This window comes from Engystomops pustulosus, chromosome 2, assembly GCF_040894005.1.
Source record: "Engystomops pustulosus chromosome 2, aEngPut4.maternal, whole genome shotgun sequence".
NCBI classification, from domain to species: domain Eukaryota; kingdom Metazoa; phylum Chordata; class Amphibia; order Anura; family Leptodactylidae; genus Engystomops; species Engystomops pustulosus.
Window position 1 is genome coordinate 195,726,116 of NC_092412.1, and position 15,591 is coordinate 195,741,706.

At 36.5% G+C, this 15,591-nt stretch overlaps 1 protein-coding gene across 1 annotated transcript; it reads left to right on the forward strand.

The window, feature by feature from the left end:
* The first annotated feature begins 668 nt into the window (after window positions 1-668).
* Window positions 669-12,722, forward strand: MYOG (myogenin). The gene is made up of 3 exons (XM_072133137.1): window positions 669-1,246; window positions 7,036-7,114; window positions 11,427-12,722. Exons 1-3 carry the CDS (start codon window positions 740-742, stop codon window positions 11,546-11,548), a joined length of 708 nt encoding a protein of 235 aa, XP_071989238.1. The 5' UTR covers window positions 669-739; the 3' UTR covers window positions 11,549-12,722.
* The last annotated feature ends 2,869 nt before the right edge of the window (window positions 12,723-15,591 follow it).

The window sequence follows — 15,591 nt, forward strand, 5'->3', positions numbered from 1 at the left end:
TGGCCTTAATTGGCAAAGTCTCCATAAGGGGAGAAACAGGGAAATAGATAGATAGATAACTCCCTCTATAATGTCCATATTTATAGTTTGTCAATAATGTTATCCTTAATTAGGGAAGCCTCACTGCCTCACTGGCATTTCTTAATTATTGTATGCGAAAATTAACAAATTTCACTATATATTTATTAATGAAATATTATTAAATTAAATATAATTCAATTATATTCTTTTGTTGTATTTTAAAAGACGACTGAAAAATTCCTTTATTTTGCTATAAATTAAACAGAATATATCTATTTTTTTTCTTTTAAATGTTCTACTTTTAGTCTCTTTTATCTATTCTACAAAGACTATTCAAATGTACAAAGTTTGATGTTTTAAAAAGTGTATAAAAAATAAATGATATATTGATGTTATGAGTACCTTGTGCTCATTTTATATGTATATCTAAAAAAGTATCCTAAAATCCAGAAACAAACAGAATGTTTTCAGAGTTTTTTTTTTTTTTTTAAGTTGGAATCCACTAGGGAGAATCCTGTCTTTCCAGACGTGAAAAAAAAGTTTTGATGTCAGGCAACAGCTAAAAAGTGGATCAAGTTTCGTGAACATTTTCTATATTTATCTCTGTGATTTAATGCCGGGCAGAGGGTTTAAATGGCATCAAACAGTTGGTGTGAAGGGGAGAAGTGCAGTTGCTGTGTAGTTGTTGAGGAGACACACATCTTAACAGTTCTGAAGTATGGAACTCTTTGAAACCAGTCCTTATTTTTTTCCAGACCAAAGATTTTATGACAATGAAAATTATTTTTCTGCGCGGCTCCCAACATATGATCAAGCTGGATTTCAAGATCGAGGATCAGTAGGAATATGTACTGAAGGTGTTTTACTGCAAGATTCAGGCATTGAAGAGAAGGTCTCACCCCATTCCACTATAAGCCAGCAAGACCATTGTCCTGGCCAATGCCTTCCATGGGCCTGCAAGATGTGTAAGCGGAAGACAGTATCACTGGATAGAAGAAGAGCAGCCACCCTAAGGGAGAAGCGCAGGCTTAAGAAAGTAAATGAAGCCTTTGAAGCCTTAAAAAGAAGCACTTTGTTAAACCCTAATCAGAGACTCCCCAAAGTTGAGATCTTGAGGAGCGCCATTCAGTATATAGAACGACTGCAAGCTCTGCTGGCCTCCCTTAACCAGCAAGAGAGAGACCAAAGAGATTTGCTCTACATCGGTAATGGATCTCAAAGAGTAGTAAGTAACTTTTCATTGATGCAAAAGAAATCAATATCTAGTGATCTCATATCCAGTTATTTATTTTTTATTGCAACTATCTCATTATCAGTTTCATATCCGTATATTTACATGTAATCATGTCTATTATCCATCTATCTATCTATCTATCTATCTATCTACCTACCTACCTATCTATCTATCTATCTATCTATCTATCTATCTATCTAAATAACGTAGAAACCGGGCAGCACTCTGTCGTTCAAATTTGAAAATAAAAGGTGAACTTTATTGAACAAGTGGTGACGTTTCGGTGTAACACCTTTATCAAGCAACTAACAAGTGACCCACATTGGATATATATAGCAAAACATAGTAAGGAGTCTATAAGATTGTGCTGACTTTACTTCATATCTATCTGTCTATCTATCTATCTATCTATCGGATGACTTATTGTTTTGCATTGTACTACCTGAGCTTGGAGAATTAAATAGCAGGTCTCATTAGTACATAACCTGATATTGAGGCATCAATCTGCTTCTTCACAATGACCTTGACCAAAACATTCAGAGTCTAAAGCAAAGCAATGGCATCAATTCTGTCATGAGGGAACTCAGTCAGATTTGACAACCACTGACATTATTCCAAAATTATGCAATAATATAGAAAGTAGATAAGGCTTTGATAAATAGAAATAAGCGACTTTCAATTGTTTTCATTACTAAAACAAACTCATTTAGTATCTGTTTAATTATTGTTAAGTGCAATAATATATTTGTGCATAAATTAATAAATAACAGATGTATAAATAGAAAATATACAGATATATATTGATGAATCATGTATATAGGAGATCTATGACATTTAGTACAAAAATATTCTCTATGAGACAGATTGCTAGGATACAGATATGCAATTGCACAGATATGGTAGATGTATAGAGAATGCAAAGATACATTATTGATAAATGGACAATGCATAGATAGCCAGATAGACAGACAATGGATGGGTGGATGGATAGATAGATAGATAGATAGATAGATAGATAGATATGAGATAGATAGATAAATAGATAGATAGATAAGGAATGGATATATGGATAGATAGACAAGGAATGTATGCATAGATAGATAATATAGACAAGGAATTGATTTATGGATGGATAGATAGATAGATAGATAGATAGATAGATAGATATATGCACCCAAAAGAAACCTGTGCTGCTCTGAATTCCTTCCTTTGCTTAGATAGTTTGATAGACAAGGAATGGATGGGTGTATGGATAGACAGATATAGACAAGGAATAGATAGATAGATAGATAGATAGATAGATAGATAGATAGATAGATAGATGGACAAGGAATGGATGGGTGTATGGATAGACAGATATAGACAAGGAATAGATAGATAGACAAGGAATGGATGGATAAATAGATAGATAGATAGATAGATAGATAGATAGATAGATAGATAGATAGATAGATAAATAGATAGATAGACAAGGAATGGATGGATAAATAGATAGATAGATAAAGAGAGACAAGGAATGGATGGATAAATAGAAATATATATAGACAAGGAATGGATGGATAAATAGATAGATAGATAGATAGACAAGGAATGAATGGATGGATAGATAGATAGATAGATAGATAGATAGATAGATAGATAGAGAGATAACATATGGACAAAATATAAATGCATTGATAGATATATAGATCACAGATATATATATCATATACATTGAAGATATACCGTAAAATTTACATTTACATCTATGATAGTGGTAGATAGGAGATTAATAGACAGATGCATAGAGAGATGATCAATTAATCGATAGATAAATAGTTCATTTGTTACTACTTAGAAACTCCAGCACTGTAGCTGTAATGTGTCACACGTGACAAGCGTTACATACAGACAACTGTCACAAGTTTCTTTTCTTCCTTTCTTCATTTGGGCAACACTTGAACTCCTTAATGTGTCAATGCCAATATGGTTTTTAGGATGACCTCTTAACCTCCTGGACTGCTAAGGTTTACGTGGCCACTTGGTAAAGGAGCTGCTGATCAGGCAGTATGGGGCAGGGTCAGGAACACCAGGCCTCATGAGACCCTCGCCCACTGTCATGCCTCATTACGATTCCCCACACAGTCATGTCAGTCATCCCATTTACTAACACCTGCCATGCTATGTAAGTAATGCGGTGAAAAACAAACTGCAAAACAAACTGACTGTGTTTAAATGGAAACTAGGGTGAAAACCATCTGGTGCTAAAAAAGGGTAGGATTTGTGAGGCTTCCAATTGCCTGTACTTTAGATACATGTAACTATAAATGCATGTTACCATTGATAAGTAACCTCACACATAGGGCAGGATCAGAATGGAATTAGATTTTGGCTTAGGTGACAGAATATGTCTTGGTCCACAGAACATCTTTTCTTTCTGAACTATTAATGTTACACCATTCAGTTATTATGGGATTCTACATCACTTTTACAGTATACTTTACAGTATAGTCTGTAGAACCACTGATGGAAAGGTCAGCTTGTTTACAAAGGTTCCAAAAAAGTCACCTCTACTCCTCCAGGAACACACGTCATGACATGACAACTGAAAACTTAGGTGTTAGAACAATATCTTTGGCAATTCCTGCAATGTTTGGGGATACCATGACATTTCTCCCATGGCAGATTTAGCAATAAACATGACTTGCACATGCTGGATATCTGCTTGTCTAGAAAGATAAACTACAGATGTCTCTACTGCTCTCTGCTCTCTACTAAGAACCCATGCATGTTGTATATAAGTATGACCTGTCGGGAGGAATAGATGTCAGTTACATGAACTTAGCCAACAGCCATTGAAGGTGTATGGTCACCTTTAGGACATATTCAAAATGTTTTATAAAATTTCATAGAACATTGCGTGAATGTATACAAAAATAAATGTATTCATGTATAGAAACCCCTAATAATTGCATATAGAGCATAAACGTATCTCTGATTTAAACATTTACCATATCATTACATGACACAGAATAACTTTTTAATTTAAGACTTATACATCTTACCACTTATCAGGATCTCCAGCCGACCCCCTCCCCAATCCTACTAAACGTAAATTCACTCTGGTAAATTGTCTAGTAAATGTATTTTGATTTGGAGACTGGAAGAGACACCAGAGTTAGAAAAAAGGCTGCTGGAGCTAATAGTAAGTATTCTATATCAATTATTATATAAATCTTTATTCAAATCACTTATCATCAGTACTTCACCAGAATATTCTATATTGTACTACTGGCTCTAAGTGAAAGAGTCACCCATAACTCACTTGCTGTCTATAAATCAAAGCAATTACTCTCCATGTACCAACTCAGGGAAACCTGAAATCTAATGATTTATGTTTAGAGGCACAAAAGTTATGTAATGGTCAGAAATAGTACTATTCCTCAAAAGCAGGAATGAAAACCAAAAATCCAAAAATGTAGGACAGAGTATATAGTTCCACTCTCCTGTACTTGTAAACCTCTTCTTTCTAAAATTTCTATATCCGATATAACTTACTAAATCATAAGTAATGCTTCTGACGGCTGCTGACTTCATTAAACGCTACATTACATTCATATCACCAAGTTACAAATTGATACAAGATCTTCATGCATAGTAAAAGAAGTTGGGGGCAGGGGTGTTACAAGAGACTCCCTTATGTTTGTACCACAACCAGGAAGGACAATAAATCTCTTCCTCTATAGCTTACTTTCTAATGAGTGACAGTAACAGGCTGTGCGTGTGTGTGGCACAGTGATTCATCCACCTTGTGTATTCAGTGACTGTAGCTGTGGTCTCCATCTTTTATAGTATCGGTTTACCTATTCATGTGTATCCATTCACTCAGCTGGCTCACTTACATATTCATTACACTCACGAGGGCTGGAACATGTGCTTTAATAACATGGAAATTTGTAATAGCTAATCCTTCCATCTATTCCTATTCATCAGGTTAAAGCGGATGTCATATGTGTAGCAAGTTCCTTCCCAATGAAATAAGACAAATTCCTTTCATAGGGATAATACATTGTGCAATTTCAATGTTTGTATTATTTATGACAGCTCTTTTTAAATATTATAAATGTACATTTAACTTGTGCATTTACATTGGATTATTTTGTGTCATATATAAGCTTGTCAGGCAGTAAATTTCCTGATAGTCCATACAAGACTGAAAAGGCTTTTTTTTCTGTATGGCAAATTTTTTTTTAAAAATTTAGAAAAGTAAGTGTAGCTATCCTGTACTGAAGCTATCATTTTAAAGAAGAATAAATCATATATTCTATATATATTGCTATATACAGTACTGCACTAAGGACTTCCATAAACTTGTTGGCCAAATTTTCTTTCAACCAAATGTTCTGTTGGTTGCAAATTCATGTGTATGGAATATAGAATGATTCTGCCAGACTCCAGCAGCGAGAACAATAGATTTCAGAATTTAAATTCTACCTTGCTCATTTCTTATATCTCCCAATATTTGCCCATGGGGAGAGGAGGTTGGACAATAAAATAAACATCAGATCTCTTTTACTGTTTTGCATTATAGGGGTGTAACAGAATTCCCACTTGTAAAAATGGCCAAAAAATGTGATTGGCTTCTATTTCGGATCTTCAGTTTCCAGGATGAAAAAAGTCCTCCTTGCAGCATTTTTTTGCCAATGATTTTGGACAGAATCTGTGCAGACGCTCATAGTCATAGTGACATTTAGATTTTTACTTAAAGGGGTTTGTCCATTAAACAAAGTTCTCAAACTGTATTTACAGATATGAATTTATGAATTTAAGATATTAATTTAATAATATGTTATTTTGGTATCCGGAGTAGATTTAAGAATCGTGTCTACATGGGAAAACCCCTTTAATTTCAATTTGTTAATATTTTGCTCTGCTCTTTGTTTTAAAGAAAATCTACCAACAATTTCAAGCATGATTAAACTCAGGCAATCCTCTTATATTTGTTATCCATGCCCTTTTTACTTCTGAAATTCTGAAACTTTTAAAATTATGCTTATGAGCATGAAGTGCTATGGGGCCATTAACAGAGTCCCTCAATAGTGTAGCTGCACATGCTGTTACACTGTGCAGGAGCATATCTTAGTCGCCCTCTGCTCCTTCTGAACTTCTCCCTACTCCATGCCAGCTGTAATCTCACAGCAGCAGTGATTTTTAGCACACAGTGGGTACGGGAACTGCTCCTTTAAAGTGTAACAGCCTGTGAAGCTACAGCATGATAACGCCACCATAGCCCTTTTGACTCATTAGTATAATTTTAAAGGTTCTATTTAGAAGGAGAGAGGCCTTGGATAAGAAATATAAGACTATTACTATGGTCACAGTGCCTGGATGTGCTAATAAGTGTCCCTGTTTTTTGTTATGTTTGAGTTTGATAGAGGATTTCCTTTATTGGTTGTAATTTTAGGGTTTTGCCAATTTTTATACAAAGCTGCTTTATACTGGCTCCCATGTAAGCAGGAAGGTCACAAACAAGAAAGGAGACATGTATGTAATAAATTTGAAGCTTACAAGAGGAGGCCCCTGATTCCTATTGTTTCATACAACTATTTCATTACCCTGTAATGTCTTATTTTGTTGGTAAATGCACCCCATGATTTGTATACCACACACATCTTAAATCTATTATGTTATGTTAATCTTAACTTATTCCCTCTCATTTTATTTCTCTACATTGTGATTTTACACCTTGGCCGGCATACTCATTTCTCATTTCTATGTTCCATTTTCTTTTATCATTTTAGGTGTCGAGTGAATGTGGATCAAGTTCCGCTTCTTGCAGCCCTGAATGGAACGAGTCTGATTTTAGCAGCAGTCAAAGCGGTGAGTTTATTTATTAAAAAAATATCTCAGTTCTTAGACAATGTCAGAATTAAGATATATATAATTAACATTTTTATTATTAGTAGTAATAATAATCAGCAGCAGCACAAATGATCTGTATATACAACCATTTATTCTACAGTACAAAGCATTTCAAATAAAAGGGGATGAGTACAGACACAATTAGACATTAGAGACTAGTGAAGCATTAAGCGTGAGGGCCATGCTAGCAAGAGCTTACAATCTATCAGGAAGAGTAATTGTCTTGTATACGTTCCTCCATCATATTATACATACAGTATGCTGCCTATCTATAATGCTGAAAAACAGATCAATGATTTGGGATGATCTATAAATCTCATTAATTGGGTCATTTAAAGCAACATAAATATGTCATATTTACTTAGTTTGAAGATGTTAAAACTAATGGATAACTGGTCTAGTAGTAAATACAATAAAATCCAAGAACTATATAAAATAAATATGTATTGAAGATATAGGCTTGTTTCCATTATCTTTATTGTGTCATCCTTCATATGGAGACAGCTCACGATACCTTACATTGTAACATCCAATGTAAATGCTATTATACACAGGCAATGTCGATAATTAATTAGTAGTAAACAAGTCAAAAAGTCAATGAAACTGCTCAACTGAATCTCTCTATAGTTCCTCTCCTGACATTATCGCCATTTAACCCTGCTCATGTTTATACCTATCGTGAAATGGTAAAGATTAATAGCCTCTACATGACTAGTTTACCCATGTTTGGCTGGTAAACAGTTTATGACTGACATGCAAAGCTATGTACTGACTATTATATTGTGTTTGGCCATAAGCCTTAGACCATTTTACCACACCTGAAATATGGTATTGATCTACTTGGGTATGAAGAAACATTTCTCAGCTACATTAGAGCCTACCCATCCACCTACCCACATGCAAAGAAACCAAGACTATATACTTTCTGCTCCCTTTTTTTTAATGTCTGTCAATCTGTGTATAATACTCCAATATATATCATAGAGCCAAGCTATTCACCTGCCAACTGGCCAGATCAACAGGATGGATCTAAATCAGCTGTAAAATTGCAGGAACTCACCCTACCTCTATGTACAATCTAAAACCCTATAAGCACCAAGATACTATAAGATATAATGAAATATTATCATATTCTCTAAATAGATCATTTGTAAAATGTATGATTAACCAAACACATCCTAAACTAAGTCAAAACTGCTGCCAAATATATACATATCGAGTAAGTAACACTAAAAAGTGTAGTATAGTACTCATCCGTGCCTGGTGTCAGTGGTCGGGTCTCTGTGGCACCCAGTTCATGTGGCTTTACTTTGGCTGGCCCTAGGGTGACAAGTCTGGTCCCATATTTTTGACTGTATAACTCCCATAGTCACACAATTTTTTTTTTGCTCCCTTCATGCACACTTTTTCTCAGGGTCTCTATTAAAAAAAAGACTATGGGGGGTATTTACCTCTGTCCTACCAGACACATCAACAATCGTAATCGGCAAAAGGGGAAAACTATGCCAGAAAACTGACGGAGAAGCGGTGATAAAGTCCCCTCATCTTCTTTAAAATAAAAGCTATTACCTGTGTGAGGACACCTGAACCAATAATTTTGTATGGAGACATGATACAACCCCTGTAGACTTGTGGTTTCCAATATCAGAAATGTATGGGGGTGCCATGTTAATGAATGGGTTCTCTATTATGGCCTATAGTACAAGCCTTTAATAGTACAATAGTACCTTCTGTCAGTACAGGCGGTCCCCTACTTAAGGACACCCGACTTACAGACAACCCATAGTTACAGACGAACCCCTCTGCCCACTGTGACCTCTGGTGAAGCTCTCCGGATGCTTTACTATAGTCCCAGACTGCAATGATCAGCTGTAAGGTGTCTGTAATGAAGCTTTATTGATAATTCTTGGTTCAATTACAGCAAAAATTTTGAAAAAAAAGAAAAAAATTTGTCTAGAACTTCAATTATAAAATATACAGTTTCGACTTACATACAAATTCAACTTAAGAACAAACCTCCGGACCCTATCTTGTATGTAACCCGGGGACTGCCTGTATTGTACAAAAAGGTTTGTAGAAATACCTGTATATATGTGCTACAATAAATCAAATAACTGGCAATATCAGAAGTTTATAGTAAAAGAATTTCTCTATAATAATTAACATAAATAATTCATTTAGAACCAAATCCCTGCCATATATATGTATGCATGGCACATCTGAATGGATTTGCATGAGAACAAAGTGTAAATGAATTGTTTTTCTAGCAAAGGTCGAAAATGTGTACTTCATGTTAATGGATTAAATAAGAACAGAAATCCCTCCAGGCTCTGAGCTTCTGCATTACAAATGATATGCTTAGAAAATCACATGCCCCCAATAAATGGTTTGTGAAGGTCATACTGGTAGTAACAAGCACTAATACAAAGTGCCAGGCACAGCACAAAGGAGTTAGCCTCTTCTGAGAACTCTGACCTAACTCTTAGGACATGTAATGATACGAATGCCAAAGCTGCACTGCCAGAAGAAAAAGACAATTTCTTTTTGTTTGTGCCTAGTGCTTGGGATATATATACACACACAATATATATATACACAATATATATTGAATTGGTATGTCAGAACAGGTATATTTTGTAATTGTTACTCCAGACACATCCTTTTTTGTTGCTGTGACAATTTGATTTTCTAGATTTTGGATTGTTATGGGAACAAGAATTAACGATAAAGCAAAAAATGATTATCAAAAGATTTATGTGGGAAAACCTAGTATAAGCCTAGGGTGGGAAATGCATTGGTGACAGCCTCCCCAGTATATAGCCAGCAAGCACATGGCCCCAGTATATAGCCAGCCCCTGCCCCCTAGTATACAGTCAGTATCCCCTGACCCCCAGTATATAGCTCGCAGTCCCCTTGTTTATAGCCAGCAGCCCCCTTGTATATAGCCAGTGTTTGTCCCAATCTATATAGCCAGCAGCCCCCTGCCCCAGTATATAGCCAGCAGCCCCCTTGTTTAGAGCCAGTGCCAGAACCCCTTTTATATAGCCAGTTCCTGCCCTTCCGTATATAGTCAGTGTCTACCCCCTTGTTTATTGCCAGTGCCTGCCTCCCAGTATATAGCCGGTGCCTGCTCCCCTTAGAATAAAGCCAGCAGCCCCTGCCCAGCCTAAAACCCCCCAAAAGAACTCTGTACTCACCTTTCTGATGCCCCCGCAGGTCCTCTACTGTCTTCAGTTCCTGCTCTGGCTCTATCTTCGGGTCCCGGCACAGTCCTGTCACATACACCATGACGCCAGCCACTTGTGCTGATGGCAGCGCACACTCTATAATGTCGGCATGCGGCTGACGTCATGGTGTGTGTGATGGAACCGCGCAGAGAGCTGACGAGTTAGGGGTTTTCAGCACATTTTTTAAAAAACTCGGCTTATACTCGATTATGGTATTTATTAAGCAAACAGTGGTGTAGAGCTCTTCTGTAATGATAGGAGTTTAATATCAAAGGGGGTTATTTATCATTATCCAGGCTTCTTGGGACATTTATGGATCTATTTATGGGTTCTAGGTCTATTTATGGATCTCTGGTGCCATCAGATTAATTTAAGTGGTTTGGCCCTTTAATAAATGTTCTTATGGTCTATTTTCTGTCTGGGATTTTTTATTTTCAAAAAGTCCCCCCAAAAATAAGGTTTTTCATGTTGTTGCACTAGCCTTAGTTCTATGTTTACAGCACATTAATGAAGAGGTGGAAATATCCCTGTGAGACTTTTTAGCAGTAAAAAAAAGTCTCAAAAACCTCAATGTGACTCCTTTGAGACTTTTTTACATCAAAAAAGAACCAGGAAAACCAATGATAAGTATCCCTCAAAGTTTCTAATGCTGTATGATACATCTGGTGTAGTTTTAAGACTGCATATCTCCACATTCTTTGTGTTGGCTAAGGTTATGACAGAATAATATGCCTACATTTTTATTAGACTATGACTCTTTTATTCAACTATCTAATGCTGGCTGCATACGATCATGCTCAGCTTGTAAAAATGGACCCATATGATGGTCTAATCCCACAGAATCCATCCATAGTTCAGTGAACAGGAGTCCTTGCATCATGCAGAAATATGATGCAAGGAATCCCTGCCTGCTGGCCAAACTATACCACAGACACAGTTGTTAACATTTGGCAATAAAGACCAACTATACACTCACAATGCATTTACACCTGGAAACCAATGTAATTAATGGTTAGAATAATGTTTCATGTTTTGTCTTGCAGATCATCTTTTAAGTGATGACTCTTCGGAGCAACGGGACATAACTTCATTGTCTTCCATTGTTGATAGCATCACATCTGGAGACGTGTCTATAAACTACCCAGACCAGCATATTGGGAACTAGACATTAATCTCCTTGAACTTACTACAGGATTGTATTTCTTAATCTACTATAATATTAAAATGCCTTAGGAACAAAAATACAAATTTATAACATTGAGTGGATACAGTGGCTGGCGGGGACTTATAGAAAACTGAATTCATCAAATAAGTTTATATCTATATTACTTGTCCAAACCAGTCTTTTACTGTATGTAACATCACTCATAAATTCTAATTATTAAGGTAATATACATGTTCTTTAGGTAAGAAATCCCTATTTCGTCTTATTACTGCTACACATACATTTTGATGTAGATTGCACTTGCTCCTTAAGAGTATGTTGGAGTTTTATTCTCTAGAGATATAACCTCTACAAATTAAGAGATGACCTAAAATAGGCATTTAATGATCTGACTCAGAAACAGCGCCACACTTGCGCCAAGGTGGTGTCTCATAATGCAACCTTATTAAAGTTAAGGGTAGAGCTGTAATACTACAAGCAGCATTGCTCCTGAGCAAAATAAACTTTCCTATGAACCCTTTGGAAACAGAGGGTTTTAAAGCGCTTGCAAGTATCGAACCAGGACTTTAGGTACAGGACCTCCATAGAGAAAACATAAAATTGTAATACATCTTTTCTATGCTGTCTGAATTAGACAACGTTGTGTTATATGTAAACGCAATAATTATTATATAAAGGACTATCCCTTTTTGGGTCATATTTAAAGGACTGTCCTGTATCATTGCCAAGACATGGCAAAATTATTTAATTAAATTATTAAATTAAAATATAATTACACCTAATTAATTTAAAATAAAAAAAGAAATCATTTAATTTAATATAAAAATCATCCAGGCTATATTTATTAATAATATAAATAAAACACCACAAGGACATTTTGTGATTTGGACAACTGAGGACAATACTTCTGATGAATTCCATCTTTTAGTATGAGAATGTTTTGTAATATATATTTTCGTAGTTGTTTTTATTAAAGGGTGTGCTGTTCTGCAGAAATATAAGTTTTTTATGTTCGGTGGGGCCAATTTTTTTAAATTGATTTTTATGTGGTTTGACCAATATAAATGTAACATGATTTGACATTTTTTTTAATTAAATGTGTGGGCTTGCCATCTTTTTATTTTTGCTAACTTATTTGTATGTTTTTTTTAAATAAAGATTTTGTTTGAATATATTATATGATCTAGACATTGATTCAGGTCCTTGTTCACACTCTTTAAATTTAATACTTCTTCTATTCCTTATTGTGTTACATGTTTATACATAATACAACAGAAAATTCTTTCTTTTATTAGTGTTGTCATCATTGATTCTTCTGCTTTCATTATATCTTGCATCTCTGTATATTATCTCATTGTAATTTCATCCCTTTCTTGTTACATATTTTAGAATTTTGTTTGTACACATAAGAAACCTGGAACATCACTTTAAACTGTATATTCAATTACACTTTAATGGTCACTATCGTGACCTTATGCCAATAAACTAGCCAATGTAATGTCCTACAAATCAATTCACTTTCATAATATTAACTTTTCTGGAATCATTACACATTTTTAACAATTATGTGTAAAAAGAAGAGACATGTGTATACAGGACAAAAAAAATAGTTTATTAGACAAAATTCATACATAAAGATACATTTAAAAACACTTAAAATGCACCCTAACAGGCTGGAAACAGGTGCAAAGTCCACTCCCAAGCTATATTCCCTTTGAATGTGTTGCAGCCAATGTAACCAGTAAGGTCCAAAATTAAAGTGCATATGTTCCTAAGCGCTGACAGCAAGATAATCCCTTTTGGAGCAATAAATAAGTAAACAGTCAATCATATAGTGCATAAACATGGTAGTATAGTAGCAACAAGTGAAAGGTTACACTACCAGTTTGGTATATATAGCAGCAACCCTGGGAGGGAGTGGAGAGACCCAACAAATTTTAAACAATTATGTGTCAACTTGTTGTGCACTGCTAGTTGTCACGTGAAATCAGTCTCTTATTCATACTTTCCTCCTATGTGTATAATTTAAAGTTGCATGTCCTCCATTTGAATGTCCCTATCTGAAATAAAAGGCTGAATTTCTTCCAAGACGAGGCTCCAGACCATGTTGAAAAGTGCTTCAGTAGGTTGGCTTGCATGACTTCCCTGTCTCTAAAAATGGAGCCCCAAACTTGTCCCATTTCTCTTGTCTAGTCCATATTAAGGGACCCAGAGCATGGACCTCGCATGAGAAATGGGCTGATTCAGGGGCTCTGTGTTGAGACAAGGATGTCAAGGAAGTCTCATGTAGCCCTTTCTGTGACCTGGTGCCTCATCCCAGTCATTTCTGCCAAAATAGTGAATCTCTCAAAAAGTAGATCCCCTTCCTTTGCCATGAAATGGCCTGGGCTCCCTGTTCCCCTTTCAGAAATGGTGCTACCTGGCAGACAATAATCCAGATTTACTATGGAGTCTGCACCAGAATTCTGGCTCATGTATTTATGAAGTCTGATGGAAATTGTCACTGGGATTTCAGTTAGAACCACCCTCCACACATATAGTTAAGTTTGGTAATAGGGTCACAAATAGAGAGGCCGGAAGATGCCCAACAAGCGTGAAACGGCGTCACCTCGTATCAGGCTTCAACACGTCCTCCCTTCCCTAAAGTTATGTTTATCTCCTGTATGTAAGTATGCATTTATAAAGAAAGACTGGTGGGTGCTGTCCATTTCTATATATCTTGTGGAAGTCATCACGGTCGTGGGAAACACCATAAATCCACAGTAAAGATAGATATGCTTTTTGGGAAAGAAAGGTAGTGCCACTTTCACTCTAAATATCTACTTCTAAAAAGGTGACATCCGTGAACTCGCTTACCCTTAAAGAGGACCTGTCACCCAAAATTTTGGCACTAGGAGCTGCTTACTAAAGTAAGCAGCTCCTAGTGCTTGAACAAACGCCGCAGTGTTAGAAGGATAGTGTTACCGGAAACCTCCAGTAACGCTATCAAACACTGCGGCGGGGTACAGTGTAATTGTCGGACCGCTCGCAAAGTGGTCCGATGTATTCATGAGGGGGCGGTCCGAGGCGCTGCCTCTTCCCTGGATCACCCCGCTTGCTCCATAGGCCAGCGGTGACTGCCTCGCGTCATGCGGCATTCACCGCCCCAAACCACGCCTCAACCCCGCTCCCTCATGAATACGTCGGACAGCTTTGTGAGCGGTCGGGCGATTACACTGTAATTACACTGAGGTTTCTGGTAACGCTATCCTCCAACACTTACTTTAGTAAGCAGCTCCTAGTGCCAAAATTTTGCGTGATAGGTCCTCTTTAACTCAGTTAGGTCTAAAGGAAATAGAAGGTATGATTGCCTTTCCCATTCCCAGCTTTGCCTAATCTGAATGTGGCCATTACATCAGACACACTGATGGGATGGGGAGCTTTCTCACAACACAGAGAAGTTTGAGGGAGCGGAAGAACCAAGATCTCAGCCTGCACATAAATCTCTTGGAGATTACATTGAGTTTCCAGTTCTCCCCTACCTTGCAACCAGATAGTCCTTTGACAGATGAACAACAGGACAGTGGTATAGTTTTAATAATAAAATTTGCTACATCTATGACATGGAAGCTCTGGAGATATGGACTTGTGCTCACCTCCAAAACCTAGATTCCCTATCTTTCCAATGAGCTAGTGGACTCCTAACCCAGGGACAAAATGTCCTCATCCACAGTGTCTATACCATTCCCAACTCTTCAAAAAGATGTACAAATCTTTTGGAAGATGAAAATAGTCCTTTTTGATAGTCCTCTTTGAAAGTGGACACTCTGTTCTTTCCATGTAACCACCTAATGTACTTCCACACCAACCTTGATACATCAAGGGTTACACAAAGGCAAAGTTATCAGGGTAAGATGTTTCCATAAAACGTTAACTGTTGAAAGTCTGCATCTAACTGAGGTGTATTTCAGAGATAAGTATGGTCCAAAAAGGGGACATGTATCTTTCAGATTCTATGTAGCGTATCTTACACTTATGCGATAAATTTCTTAAGTTAGAAAATG